Source organism: Pongo abelii, chromosome 18 (assembly GCF_028885655.2).
Source record: "Pongo abelii isolate AG06213 chromosome 18, NHGRI_mPonAbe1-v2.0_pri, whole genome shotgun sequence".
NCBI classification, from domain to species: domain Eukaryota; kingdom Metazoa; phylum Chordata; class Mammalia; order Primates; family Hominidae; genus Pongo; species Pongo abelii.
The window spans coordinates 23,517,131-23,532,418 of NC_072003.2; the positions used below are offsets into that span (position 1 = coordinate 23,517,131).

Below are 15,288 nucleotides of genomic sequence, written 5' to 3' on the forward strand. Positions count from 1 at the left end.
CCTACATTATAGAGTTATCATGAGGATTAAATTAATATATAGGTACATACATACATATCTACAGCTAAACACAATAGAGAGAGAAAGAGAGCTGTCCTTGGCATATGAAAATGTCATACAGGTATTAGCTATTGTTATCATCCCCAGATTCTTGGAAGTCTGAACCAGAGGGCTTTGCAATGCATAGTGACTCCAAATTCTATCCTATTTCCAATATAACCCTTTTGGTCCTGTTTCAGGCCCCTAGGATATCCTAGGAGAATGCAATCAGCGTGGCCTTATATAGCAGGGGAAGGAAGCCCGAGAATCCATGGTTAGATGTATCCTTTCCATCTGGGGGCCTGAGAAGCCAGCTGGGAGATACATTTCTAGCTTTTCTTTTTTCTCTCATGGGACTGTAAGCCCTGATTTAATTTTATCCGAGTGACAGGGGCCTTGAAGTTGAAGAGTGGATCCAGGCTGATGAGAATCATTCATTATGTTTTTGGTAACTCAGGTGGAGAGCTATGGAGATCTCAGAGCTAGTACAGCAGACTCAAAATTAGGACCCCAGAAATGTCACTTTTCAAAGGGTTGCTTCCATTGAGCCTTTCCTTCCTCTCTGTGACAGAGCCTTATTACAGTAAAATAAAAGCCCTGAAGGGAAGAGTCCTTGAAGAAGATTATATCCACAGCTTTTTCTTCCTTCCCAAGGAATTTAATTCCCCTCCTGGCTCTTGGGGGAATATACAGGGGAATCACCTAATACGTTCTCCCAAGGAAGAGAGTATAGGGCAGGAGTATGGTATGCCTGAGGGATCCAAGAGGAAAGCGAATTTCAAGGGTTTGAGTTAGGGATGCCTTCACTATACAGTGTGTGTATGTGCACTTGCATGTGTGTGTGTATATGTGCCATTGTGTGCATGTGTGCATACATGCATGCTTGTGTTTGTGAACCCAACCACACTGGGGTACCCTGGGCAGTATAACCACATCTGCACCAATTATTCCTAACAGCTGAGTATGTGGCCGTGTGAAGAGCACATTTTCCCTTCTCTCTCCCTGATGTTATGCTGGTCTACCTAATGAAATCAGATTGAAGTGAGCATTAACCTGAGGGGAATGAGATGCCATGAAATGCCAGTAGGGAGCTGGGTGTGTGAGCAAGAGACTCTGTTCCCAAGCAACCAGCCTGGTCCAGCCCTAGTTTCCTTGGTGATGGAGTGAGGGTGTGGGGGTGGTTTGTTTTATATAAAGACCCCAGTTTTTCCTCCTCCTCCTCCTCCTCTTCCTCCTCCTCTTCTTTTTAAAGGAGGAGCTGGAAGGCATCCTCTCTCACCACCCACTGCTTGCAACATTGCCCATTTCCAGTCCCTTAGGCTTGGAAGCAGACAGACATAGGCGATTCTGTTGCTTACTATTATAGCTGTATGCCTCTCAGCAAGTTAGTTACCTCTCTAAGCCCCAGGTTCTGCATCTGTGAAATATCTATGAAAATGAGATAATGTATGTCAACCACTTAGCACAAAGCCTGGCACCCAGCAAGCATTCAAAAATATTAGCTACGGCTAGCCAAGGAAATGATTCCATGTTGGTGAAGCTCAGAAATGACTTTGGCCGTCCTTGTCTCAGTACAAGCCCTGCTTGGAGGGTTCCTGGAAATCAGGTTGGGGATGGGAGAGGAAACACAGGTGGAGAGATGCAAAGCCCTTTGGCTCTCATCTTACTCTCAGTTGGAGAAAGCTCTCCCTAATGAGGAAGGAAACCCTGAATTATTCCATCCAGGAGAACTGAGATGAGCAAGACTAGACTGCTTCTCCTGGACAGTCAGTAATGACAGGGGAAGCCCCCTGGCTTACCGTGGACATCGATGACCGTGAGGGCCCCGAGAGTGAGTCGAGCTCCACTGCTCAGCTTCCCTCGCACCAGCTGGACAATCTGTGCAATCTGATCATTGCTCTTTTTCAGAAAATCCTGGCAGGGGCAGAGGAGGGGACAACTGGTTACATTTGACTCTCCTCTGGTAATCCGCATGTCAAGAAATGGTACCATGGACCACCGGATGGCTCAAGCCAGACTCCTGGGTGTCATCCCTCAAGTCCACCTTTTCCTTACCCCAGTCCTTAATCTCTGAATGAATTCCTAATGCATTATGCTGAAAGAGGCAAGATTTGGAAAGTTTCATACTGCATGATTTTATTTTTGTAGTGTTGTGGAAAAGGCAAAATTACAGGAGTGAGCAGAAAATACCTTGGTAGTTACTGGAGGCTTGGAGTAGAGAATGCAACTGACTACAAAGGGCCTGAGGATATTTTTTTTGGGTGGTGTGGAACTGTCCTATATATTGATTGTGATGGCCTACACAAATGCATGTGTTTATCAAAACTGAGAACCGTATGCTAAAAAAGGTGAATTTCACTGTATATACCATAAATCAGAATTAACCTCTCAAACTGGAAACTTTTTCACATTAAAAAGACAAAGGAGCTATAAAAACAAAATGCAACGTGTAATCCTAGATTGCAAAGACAGCAGGGCAATTGGCTAATTTTATTTATTTATTTATTTATTTTGAGAGCCTCCCAAATAGCTAGGACTACAGGTGTGCACCACCACACCCAGCTAATCTTTGTATTTTTAGTAGAGATGGGGTTTCGCCATGTTGGCCAGGCTGGTCTCGAACTCCTCACCTCAAGTGATTCACCCACCTTGGCCTCCCAAAGTGCTGGGAATACAGGCATGAGCCACCATGCCTGGCCTGTCATTTCTTTTTCAAGATGACAAAATTTAAATTAGCCAATTTAGAAAGGTCTATAGACTAGAGAATAAAATCGTATCAACATTGATTTCCTGATCTGGATAACTGTACTATGGTTGTCTAAGATGTTAATATATGAGGAATCTGGATGAAAGATATATGGAAATTCTTTGTATTATATTTTCAGCATTATTTGTAAGTTTCATGTTATTTCAAATTAAAGAGGCAAAAATAAAATAAAAAGAAAACTTAAAAAGGAAAAAAAGTAAGACCACCCTAGGTTCAAATCCTACCTTCCCTACTTTCTAGCTATATGGCTCTGGGAAATGATTTTAAGCTTCTGAGTCTCAGTCTCCTGGTGTGTCAAATGCAGTTTTTTTGTTTTTTTTTTTTTTTGAGATGGGGTTTTGCTCTGTCACTTAGCCAGGAGTGCACAGGCACAAACATGACTCACTGAAACCTCGACCTCCTGAGCTCAAGCAACTCTCCCACCTCAGCCGCCTGAGAAACTGGGATCACAGGCATGCACCATCACTCCTGGCTAACTATTTGTAGAGATGGGGTCTCACTGTGTTGCCCAGGCTGGTCTTGAACTCCTGGCCTCAAGCAATCCTCCCACCTTGGCCTCCCAAACTATTGGGATTACAGGCATGAGCCACCATATCCTGCCCTGAATCTAGATGATTATAGCTGCCTCTTCAAGCTGTGTTGAGGATTAAATGAGGTAGTGTATGTGGTGTTGGGGCTTCTCCCCACATCTCTCCTAACCACACCCATTCCTCAGCTATTCTAGAAACAAAGTGTCTTCCTGCTGGAATACACCATGCTGTTCATCTTCAGGCTTTTGCATACTCCAGGTCTTCTCTCTGGAACACTCTCCCTCCTATTTTCTGCTCAGCTAATCCCTACTTATATTTCAGGTCTCCTCTTAGACACCACTTTTCTGGGAAATCTTCCCCAATCCTAACTTCCCTCCCCTCACTCTCTTACTCTTTCCTTCCTTCTATTTTCCTCCTTTCCTTCCTTCCTTCTTTTTTCCTCCCTTCCTTCCTCCCTCCCTCCCTCTCTCCCTTCCTTTCTTCCTTCCTTCCTTAAACCCTCCCTCCCTCCCTGCCTCCCTCCTCCCTACCTCCCTCCCTTCCCATACTTACTGGATGTCTGTTCTTTCCTTATCACAGTTCTATAAAAGAGCCTTTTTCTCTCCCCTACTAGACTATAAATCCATGAGGACAGGGACTATGTCTGTCTCATTCACATCTAATTACCTTTGTTAGCAGCAGTACCAGCACAGAGCAGATGCCAAACCAATATTTGTTAAATGAATAATAAATGGTTGGAGGGAGGGAGGGATGATTACTCTGTGTCAACACCTGCTTCCTTTAGGATACGGAGGCACATCACACAGCATGCATGCACACCAGGGCCTGGGTGTATGATGGGAAACATTCTCCCTAACTATGGGTGGGAAAACTGGGGCACATGAATCCACCTCCATCACAAAAAGTCAGAGACACCATCACAAAAGTCAGAGGATTTTAGAGTTTCTAAAGCTTGAAATGATGTACGTGAAAGCAGTTTGCATGTGTACAGTGCAATACGTCTATTAGGATTTATCAATATGGAATCTGTATAAGTTTAAACGCTGGCCAAATATTAATGTTCTAATTTCAATTTATACAGTAAAATATAGGAAATTAAAACATATTCTAATCCACAGCCAATCCTCTAAGAGGAGTAACAGGAGGTCTGGTGAGATATTCATGGAGAATTAGACCACGGAAGAAAGGCTGAGTATGAAATTTTCGTTCATCCATTTAACAAATATTTGGTCAGGCGTGGTGGCTCCCAGCACTTTGGGAGGCTGAGGCAAGGAGGATTGCTTGAGGCCAGGAGTTCAAGACCACCCTGGCCAACATAGTGAGACCCCGTCTCTAGTTTAAAAAATAGAAAAAGTTTAAAAACAAACAAACAAATCCCCAAATATTTACTGAGCATCTACTCTGTGCTGGGCACTGTATTAACCCCTGGAAATATAATAGTGAGCAGAGCAGACATAGCTTCTTTCCTGTAGGGTTTACAGCCTCGCGTCTAAGTACTGAATCATTTACTGGCATCTCATTTAACCCTCCCACAATATTATGATGTGGTGTGACAATTCCTTGCATGTTACAGACAAAGAGCTTGAGAGTCGGGTTAAGTTGCTCATGGTCACACAGCTAACAAGAGACAGTGTCAGGATTTGAACTCAAGTCCATCCAGGTCTTAACAGTCAAGCATTGGCATCAATTGGCTGGGAATACGTGTATTTGGATCTGAGGATAAACAGATGCTTGAGTACACTTGGTCTCAAAAGAAAGCTGAAGGAAGGACGGGAGGTGGATTCATTCGGGAGGGAGTAGGGGTGATGAGAAGGAGGCTGTAAAGGAGAAGGAGAGGAAAACGGTGGCCCCTTGGCTTAGGAAGAATACAGGAGGTCTCCCTTTGTGGAAATTCTGCCAGGTTGGCCCCCAGAAGCCAAGGGTATAAGACTTAGAATCCTGCAGTCCAGAATTTCTGTCTGGGAAGGACTATGAGAGGTCTCGTACCATAGAATTGCAGGACAGCTCGAATCCCAAATTCTCCACCCCACTGTCGTCATGGGAACCCTGATGTCTGTGATGCTATGAGCCCAAATGATTTTTGTTTAGACAACAAAACATGGCTACTCTAATTATACGTCATTCAAATCCTAACTGATGCTTGGATCTCTTCCGTAAGCTTCGCAGCAAGTTCACTTACCAGTAAGGTATTTTCCCCCAGGGCTTGGGACACCTCCTGGGTCCAAAAGATGGAGGAGACACAGATAACCACCTGTCCAGGCCACTGTAAGACCCAGTGATTTCGAGGGACCTGGAAAAGTGCAGTGGGCATGTTGTAGGATCAGTTCACGTGTGGTTTAAACTGAGTTTACGAAAATATGCCCCAACCACCTCACCACTGCAACAAAAAAAATAATCTTCCCCCATCCTCAGACGCTACAAGGCTTGACATCTCTGGAATTACTGATTTATGTCTTCCTTTCTGAGCTTTATGAAAAAGAAAAAAAAAAAAACACCAATCATCTCATCAACTTTGCATTTTTTCCATGCTCCCATTCATCAGATTTTTCCATAGTTATAATCAAGGTGATGTTCAGAGAGTTCCCATAACTATTGTTTTTTAATGGCTACATAATATTGCAGTGCTGAGTCACAATTTTCTTAGCTGTTTCTCCACCCCACAATTCTTTCCCTCAAGCTACAGATCAGGAGTGGGCAAACTATGTATATAATTTTTTTCATAAATAAAGTTGTATTGAAATACAGCCGCAGCATACAAAAGAATGAGTTCATGTCCTTTGCAGGGACATGGAGGAAGCTGGAAACCATCATTCTCAGCAAACTAACACAAGAACAGAAAACCAAACACGGCATGTTCTCACTCATAAGTGGGAGGTGAACAATGAGAACACATGGACACAAGGAGGAGAACATCACACACCGGGGCCTGTTAGGAGGTGGCGGGCAAGGAGAGGGAGAGCATTAGGACAAATACCTAATGCATGCGGGGCTTAAAACCTATATGATGGGTTGATAGGTGCAGCAAACCACAATGGTACATATATACCTATGTAACAGACCTGCATGTTCTGCACATGTATCCCAGAACTTAAAGTAAAATAAAATAAAATTAAAAAAAAAAAAAAAAAGGAATACAGCCATGCCCATCATTTAAATATTGTCTGATGCTTTTGTGCTACAAGGGCAAAGCTACAGTACCCATTTACTATACATATGTATCTTATAACATTATGTTGTATACCTTAAATATACGCAATAAAATTTATTTTAAAAAATAGTTGCATTGGGAATGTGGCCTGCAGAGTTGAAAATATTTACTATCTGGCTCTTTACAGAAAAAGTTTGATCTGAGGATAAAACTTGATAGATTTGCTTTGGATGAAATAATTTCATACTGGTAACTGCTTTTCTTTAATTTTTGATTCGGAGCATGTCATAGGAAAAGGGATTGGTTTTTCGTTTTACAATGCAAATACTGTGTCAAGGGACAGCAGGGTCAGTCCCCAGGACTTTAGTGTGAGAGTGTTGAGTATTGCTTTGTTCTGTGGGTGCTGAGAATAAGAAAGTAAGAAAGCTAGAGTCAGTTGGCTGGGCGCAGTGGCTTATGCCTGTAATCCCAGCACTTTGGGAGGCCGAGGCAGGTGGATCATTTGAGGTCAGGAGTTCGAGAACAGCCTGGCCAACATGGTGAAACCACATCTCTACAAAAAATACAAAAATTAGCCAGGTATGGTGGTGGTTGCCTGTAGTCCCAGCTACTTGGAAGGCTGAGGCAGGATAATCGCTTGAACCCGGGAGGTGGAGGTTGCAGTGAGCCAAGATCGTACCACTGCATTCCAGCCCTGGGAGACAGAGTGAGACTCCATCTCAAAAAAAAAAAAAAAAAAAAAAAGAAAGAGAGCTAGAGTTGCTCAACGTGAATGTGACTACAGGCTGGGTACCAAGTTATTCTGACAGGTTCTTTGGTCTTAAGCCTTACGTCATACCTGTTTCCCTTTAAGCTTTGGGAACATAATGGGTTATGCCATTCAGGGCATCTGTAAGGTAAATGAATTATTAATTGGAAGGGACTCTAAATAGACCTTGTGCCATTAATCCCATTTGACAAAAAGGACTGGTCTGTGGCAACCAGAGGGTTCCAGCTAACCCTATTCTCTTGCATCACCTGCTTCTAACTGTCAACATTTCACCAGGAATAGGTTCATTGCCCCAGGGTTCACAGGTAAAGGAAAGAGAGGTGCAGAGGGACAGGTTTTGGTAGAAGGCAGAGGGTCCAACCGAACTACTGATATATGAACCTTCTCCCCAATGTTCTCTTTAGTGCACTAGTGTCCTGGCATGTGTACCCCGATTCTTGTTTACCTTGACATATGCTTCAATCCCAAGTCCAATGACTTCTCGCATACTGGCCAGCATCATCTGCTCCACCTGCTGGAGCCACTTTTCCACCATGCCCTATGGAGTAAGACAGACAGAGAGAGGGTGCAACAGTCAACCAAAGCCCAGACGGAGGGAGAGTGGGCAGAACACAGCTTTCTCTCTGGACACGGCTGGAGGGATGCCAAAGGCTTGGCACCTTTTCAAGTCAATATTCTCTCTCTCCCCGTTCTTTTTTTTTTTTTTTTTTTTGACACGGAGTCTCGCTCTGTCACCAGGCTGGAGTGCAGTGTAACGATCTCGACTCACTGCAACCTCCGACTCCCTGGTTCAAGCGATTCTCCTGCCTCAGCCTCCCGAGTAGCTGGGATTACAGGCATGCACCACCACCATGGCTGATGAATTTTGTATTTTTAGTAGAGACGGGGTTTCACCATGTTGGCCAGGATGGTCTTGACCTCCTGACCTCGTGATCTGCCCACCTCGGCCTCGAAAGTGCTGGGATTACAGGCATGAACCACTGCGCCTGGTCTCTCTTTTTTTTTTTTTTAAGAGAGAGACAGGGCCTTGCTCTGTCATCCAGACTGCAGTGCGGTGGCGCGATCCTGGCTCACTGCAGCCTTGAACTCCTGGGCTCAAGTGACTCTCCTGACTCAGCCTCCTGAGTAACTGGGACTACAGGCACATGCCACCATGCCCGGCTAACTTAAATTTTTCTGTAGAGCTGTGGTCTCTCTATGTTGCCCAGGCTGGTCTTGATTTCCTGGCCTCAAGAGATCCTCCTGCCTCAGCCTCCCAAAGTGCTGGGATTACAGGTGTGAGCCATGGCACCTGGCCCTGGCCCCAGCCCCAGCCAATATTCCAATATTCTTTATCTGCTTTACGCTTATCTTCTGTATTCTCAGAAGCGTATGCCTTCTAAAGGGGCAATAGGCCTTTTTTTTTTTTTGAGATGGAGTTTCACTCTTGTCACCCAAGGCTGGAGTGCAATGGTGTGATCTCGGCTCATTGCAACTTCCGCCTCCCGGGTTCAAGCGATTCTCCTGCCTCAGCCTCCCAAGTTGCTGGGATTATAGCATGTGCCACTACACCCAGCTTTTTAGTAGAGACAGGGTTTCGCCATGTTGGCCAGGCTGGTCTCAAACTCCTGACCTTAGGTGATCCACCCGCCTCGGCCTCCCAAAGTGCTGGGATTACAGGTGTGAGCCACCACGCCCAGCCCATTTTTAATATGCATTACTTTCATGTCATTTTCTGAAACAGACAACTTCTCAGAAGGCAAATGAAACATTTATGTCAGTTCATAAAATAAATTGCATCTTTTAAATGAACAGCTCTGATTCATGCATTATTCCAGTAGGTCTCAAACTTTGCTGTTCCTTGAAATCACTTGGAGATCTTTTAAAAATACTGATGACTGACTCCCACCCCTAGACTTCCTGATTTAATTGGTATGGGATGCAACCTGGTCATTTGGATTTTGATTAAAGCTCCATAGGGAAATTCAAATATGCAGCAAATTATTCAGTGTTAGAATTTCAGGTAACTGTAGCTGTTGACTTCGGGTGCTTGTAAGCTAGCTGGTGTCTGCATTGGTAATATGACTCCTGGTTGCTGCAGTTTTATGTGTGGGTGGCAAAAACAGTCAACAAAGCAAGGCTAAGCTTGCTTGTCTATTTCCACTTGAGGGTGCTGTCACTGAGCAGAAATGGAAGTCATTTATACTTTACTCATTATATAAGGACATATGTATGAAAACCTGAGTTAAGTAGCATTATAGCTCTCATTGATTCTATGATGTTTTATTGATCTTTAAAATGAGTGCCGCAGGAAGCTACCTGTCTAACTGAATCACTTTCAACTGAACTCTGCACATGGAAATCTAAACAGCATCGGCTGTTTGGATCTGATTCCTGCAATTGACTCCACATCGAGTTGGGTTAAAATCCACAAATTTAATATGTCATGTGGATTGCAGTGGAATCCCCATCTCAGAGATGGGTACACTGAGACTCAGAAACATTGAGTAACTTCCCCAAATCTTCATTCGTTACATTGTGCAACCCAAGTGTTCCATACCCCAGGCAGTCTGGTGCTTAGTCCCACTGCTTAGCCAATACACTCTCTGATTTACTCTGTCATGGAGAAAAGAACCAAAAATGGGTAAGAGGAGTTACCTTGGCATTAGCTGGGTAGATTTTCTGTATGAATGGAACAGTTTCTTTTTCTGAGCTGATCATGCCCACAATTTCCAGATTGTCTGTAAACTCAAGCTTGGCTATTCCTTCAAAGCACTTCTTCAAGTGCGGCTGCACTCGGAGAGGGTCCTTTGTCTCGGACAAGATTTCCAGCAGCTCATCATTTGATAGGAAGAAGAACCTATTTCAAAGCAAAGAAAGATGGTAACTGGAACCTCTTCCAGGAACTTTTTCTAGCAAGGCGATACTCTCTGACAGGTAGTCCGCACCTACGTGAATACCAGCTATGTCCTGCCGTCTTCACAAAGGCCCATTCTCTTTTATCACTTTTCATCTGGGGCATGGAAGGTGGAGTTTTGCTTTTCTTAAGAGATGAGGTCTTGCCATATTGCCCAGGCTAGACTTGAACTCCTGGGCTCAAGCAATCCTCTCTCCTCAGCCTCCTGAGTAGCTGGGATTACTGGCATGAGACATTACACCCAGCTTGGAGATGGGTTTGACTCTGAGATACCACACTTGATCTTAGTCAAAAGACCAAGAAGCGATGGTTTTGAGTCTGACAGCAAGAGAAAGAATAAAAGCTGGCATATGTGGGTTTAATAGGACGGGGGGGTGGGTGCTATCAGTTGAAAGGAGCCTGGATAGAACAGCGATTCTCAACTTTGGCCGCACTTTAGAATCACCTGGGGAGCTTATACAAAATTCCACAGCCAAAGTCCCACTGCCTAGAGATTCTAATAGAATTGATCTGGGGGTGCGGCTGATGAAATTTGTATTTTTTTAAATTTCAGGTCAGTCCAATGTGCAGTCGTTGTTGAGAACCACTGAGTTGGGGCAGGAGAGAGAGGGACTTCCTTGTCTTTCCTTCTCTCCATCCGTGCAAGAACATTGTATAGGCATGATACAAGAAAGCAAATGTTAATAACGAGCCTATTTACATGCAGAGGCCTCTACCACCTTTCATTTCATTTCATTTTATTTTTTTTGAGACAGGGTCTCTCTCTGTCACCAAGGCTGGAGTGCAATGGTGCAATCATGGCTCACCACAGCCTTGACCTCCAGGGCTCAAGCAATTCTCCCGCCTCAGCCTCCTGAGTAGCTGGAACTACAGGCGCATGCCACCACGCTCGGCTAATTTTTGTATACTTTGTAGAGATGGGGTCTTGCCATGTTGCCCAGGCTAGTCTCAAACTCCTGGGCTCAAGTGATCCATCCACCTCACCGCCTAGAGTGCTGGGACTATAAGCGTGAGCCACTGCACTCAGCCCTCTACTATCTTTTAAATTAGAGATAATACGACAATTTCATCTCTTGTTCAGGCCTAAAAGCAGCAACAACAAACCTTCAGAAAATGTCCAATGTTTAAACCTGTACTGTGACCATCAGGCTGAAAGTTCTATGATGGAGGGATTGTGTGATTATGGTCTTTACCAAATATGGTGGATTACAAAAATGGCCATGATATTTACAGTTCCTCTCATCAAGGGGTGGAGTCTGTTCTCACATTTCTCAAACTTGAGCTGGCTCTGTGTCTTGCTTTGGCTAATAGAATGTAAGTGAATATGAATCTGTGTAAGTTCTAAGCCTAGGCATCAAGAGGTCATGATGCTTTCACTCTTGCTGCTCTTAGGAACCCTGTGACCACCACCATATAAATAAACCCAGGCTAGTCTTCTACAGGATAAAAGACATGTGGCCCAACTACCTGTTGCCCAGCCAGCAGGAAGCCAATGACCAGACAAGCAATTAAGGATGCCGACTGATGGCTGACTGCAATCATGAGTGAGCCCCAGCGAGGCCAGAAGAACCACCCAGCCAAGCCCAGCTCAATCTGCCAACCTAGAGAATTATGAGCTAAATACATGATTGTTGTTTCACACTTCTAACTTTTAGGGTCATTTGTTATTCAGCAAAGCAAACGAATACACTGTATCTACAGTGTTGAGCAAGTAGAAAGAGTAATAATTATTTGTTGCTGATCAACTAACCAATATCCAATATCCAATTTCTCCCACTCCCAAGTGAAATTCAAATGGGTGATCTCTATGGATATACACTCCCTCTATCTCCATCATGTGCTATAATGAATAAGGCTCAATGGCCACAAGAGTAATAATAATACATTTGTATCATTTAAAATTAAAATCTTTTTTTAGCAATCTGTATTTTCAAGATGATATTAACTTAAATTATGTGGCTATCAAAAACATTCTCAAAGTGTTTGCTGAGAGTGTTTAATTTTATTTAATAAAAATGCATAAAGAAATATTGAGGGGTGTGTGTGTGTGTGTGTGTGTGTGTGTGTGTGTGTATGTGTTTAACTTAGGGAAAAAATGTGGCTTAGAGAGGTTAAATGGCTGAATATCTTATCCAGACTTCCTGGGTATCAATTCTAGCTTGATCATTTTACCAGTCTTGTATCTTTGGGCAAATCATTATTTTCTCATTTATAAAACAGAGACAATAATAATGTTCCCAAACGCATAAGAGTATTACAAAGATTAAATTAGTTAATAAGTGTAAAGCACTTAGAGCAGGGTCCTGGTGTAAAGTAAATGCTATATTAGTGCTATCATTCATATTTTTTTTTGAGAGAGAGTCTCCCAGGCTAGAGTCCAGTGGCGCCATCTCGGCTCAGCACAATCTCTGCCTCCCAGGTTCAAGCAATTCTCCTGCCTCAGCCTCCCAAATAGCTGGGATTACAGGCACCCACCACCATGCCCAGCTAATTTTTGTATTTTCAGTAGAGACAGGGTTTCATCATGTTGGCCAGTCTGGTCTCGAACTCCCAGCCTCACGTGATCTGCCTGCTTCAGTCTCCCAAAGTGCTGGGATTACAGGCAGGAGCCACCGCACCCGGTCTATTATTCATATTTTAATTAGGAATAACAGGAGTAGGTCTAGAACTAGTAGCCCAAACCTCAGGTGTTTCCTGAGTTTAATCTCTTCTCAAGCCTTATGCTTCCAAACCAGGGTTCCTTCCACTATAACGTGCTGTCCAATACAAAAGCTGTTAGCCACATGTGGCTATTTACATTAAAAAGTAATATTAACTAAGTTAAAAATTGGCTTCCTCAGTCACCTCAGCCACATATAAAGTGCTCAGTGGCCACTGGCGGCTAAGGGCTACTGTACTGAACAGTACGGACAAAGAACATTCCTATCATTGCAGAAAGTTCATTGGATAATGCTGAATTGAATAAATACCAACGATAATTCTGAGTTTGTTTGTTTATTTATTTATTTATTTATTTATTTATTTATTTATTTGAGATGGAGTCTTGCTCTGTCGCCCAGGCTGGAGTGCAGTGGTATGATCTCAGCTCACTGCAACCTCTGCCTCCCAGGTTCAAGCAATTCTCCTGCCGTAGCCTCCCAAGTAGCTGGGATTACAGGTGCCCCCAACCACACCTGGCTAATTTTTGTATTTTTAGTAGAGGCGGGGTTTCACCATGTTGGCCGGGCTGGTCTTGAACTCCTGACCTCGGGTGATCCGCCCCCTCAGCCTCCCAAAGTGCTGGGATTACAGGCATAAGCCACCGTGCTCAGTCATACTTCTGAGTTTCTAACAAATCACTTTTTTTTTTTTTTTTTGGTAAACAGCAGGGAACTAACTTTGTCTCCATATAAAGAAACACTAAAATTTATGTTTCTTAAAGGTAAATTAGGATCAAACATCCTAATTGGGGTCAAATGACATGGAGTGACCGTCAATGGTGAACTAGTCATGGATAGATTATCAGGAATGTCAGGAGCGAGAACTCACCTTTCCGAAACTAACCTTCTCCTTTTTTTTTATTTTGCGACAGGGTCTGACTCTGTTTCCCAGGCTGGAATGCACTGGCGCAATCTTGGCTCACTGCAACCTCTGCCTCCCAGGCTCAAGCGATCCTCCTACCTCAGCCTCCAGAGTAGCTGGGACCATGGGCAAACACCACCATGCTGGCTTATTTTTTGTATTTTTTTGTAGAGGTGGAATTTCCCCATCTTGTCCAGGCTGGTCTCAAATTCCTGAGCTCAATCAATCCTCCCACCTTGGCCTCCCAAAATGTTGGGATTATAGGCATGAGCCACCATGCCCAGCCTGGAACTAACCTAAAACTCCCTTGACTTTTATGCAGAAGATTGGTTCTTGTGGTGAAAAAAAAAGAGTCAAATATGTATAAGCGAACCTATCAGAAACTACAAAATTTGATGGTATAAAAAAATTGACTGATGTTTCTTAAACACATAGTCTCGGTGCTAAATGTTTTTACATGTGTTAGTTCGTTAATGTGTACAACAAATACATGAAGTAGGGGCCATTATTATATCCCAAATTTCAGGTGGAGAACCTGAGGCTTGGATAGATTTGCTGGAGGCCTCAAGACCACTAGGTAGAAAAGCTGGGATGCCAAAGGAGGTCTGATTAACTCCAAAATCCAGGCTCATAGTTATGAATACTCTACCCCCGTAATTCAGAAAAATAACAGTGTTGGTTTGGACAATGTGTGCATCTGACACCCATTGCTGTCCATTCAACCTCACACTAAGTAAAGACCGTGAAGCCATGCCCCATTCCTGAAAGCTATCTTGGAGAACGGAAAACCAGGAAAGTGAATGGGCTAGATTGGTTGAAGCCAACTCTTGGTATGAAAAATGTAATTCTACCTACATACGGGGCAAGAATGTAATTCCAAATAAAAGAACAATGCTGGATACCTGGGGAAGAATAGTCTCTTCTTCTCCAAGTAATCATTCAGCCCTTTCTGGATGTCCTCCAAGAGAAAGTTGGCTTCTTGAAGCTTCTCGGCCATCCGTGTCTGGTCGGCTGCCACCAGAACTCTGTTATCTTTCACCTGGGTTCCATCAAAAAAGGTGAGACTCATCATAAGGTTCCCAAGTTCTGAGATTGGTCATTGTAATGAACGTGTGACCTATCAACTGACAGTACTCCTTGTCCAGCTAACTGCCTCCTGATCCCCCTCCTAACTGCACAGGGGTGAATGCTCGTGGAACATGACCTTGTTCCTCTGATCATGGTTGACTGGGCAGGGATTGGGCACCTAAAACCAACCAAGCCCAATTATATTTTAACCCAAGGAGTTTAGAATCTAAACCATGACATTCTATACTAGTCTGGGCTGAGTGAAGATTATGTCTCTCTGTGTGATGGAGTGGTAGAGAAAGCCAGTCTTGAGGCGGGGTGGGGTGGGGAGAGAGAGAGAAAGAGAGAGAGAGAGAGAGAGAGACTAAGGCAGGGCCAGGAAAGAGGAGCCAAGATCAGAGAGATGGAAGGAGTTCCTAAGAGAAGAGGCTTCTGGGTTCTAGATCCATCTTTTGTGAGGCTTGTCTGCACTATTTGGCCTTGGGTTCCATGAGACACCTGTTTGGTTTC

General features: G+C 43.8%; 1 protein-coding gene across 1 annotated transcript in view; it reads right to left on the minus strand.

Annotated features, from left to right (window-relative positions):
- The window catches only part of DNAH3 (dynein axonemal heavy chain 3), a 218,456-nt gene that overhangs the window by 113,335 nt on the left and 89,833 nt on the right, over window positions 1-15,288 (minus strand). The window contains exons 24-28 of the mRNA XM_054533552.1: window positions 14,613-14,749; window positions 9,891-10,092; window positions 7,699-7,791; window positions 5,516-5,626; window positions 1,839-1,953 (exon numbers count right to left, since the gene is read on the minus strand). Of these exons, the coding sequence (XP_054389527.1) occupies window positions 1,839-1,953; window positions 5,516-5,626; window positions 7,699-7,791; window positions 9,891-10,092; window positions 14,613-14,749 (658 nt within the window). The remainder of the gene's footprint in view (window positions 1-1,838; window positions 1,954-5,515; window positions 5,627-7,698; window positions 7,792-9,890; window positions 10,093-14,612; window positions 14,750-15,288) is intronic.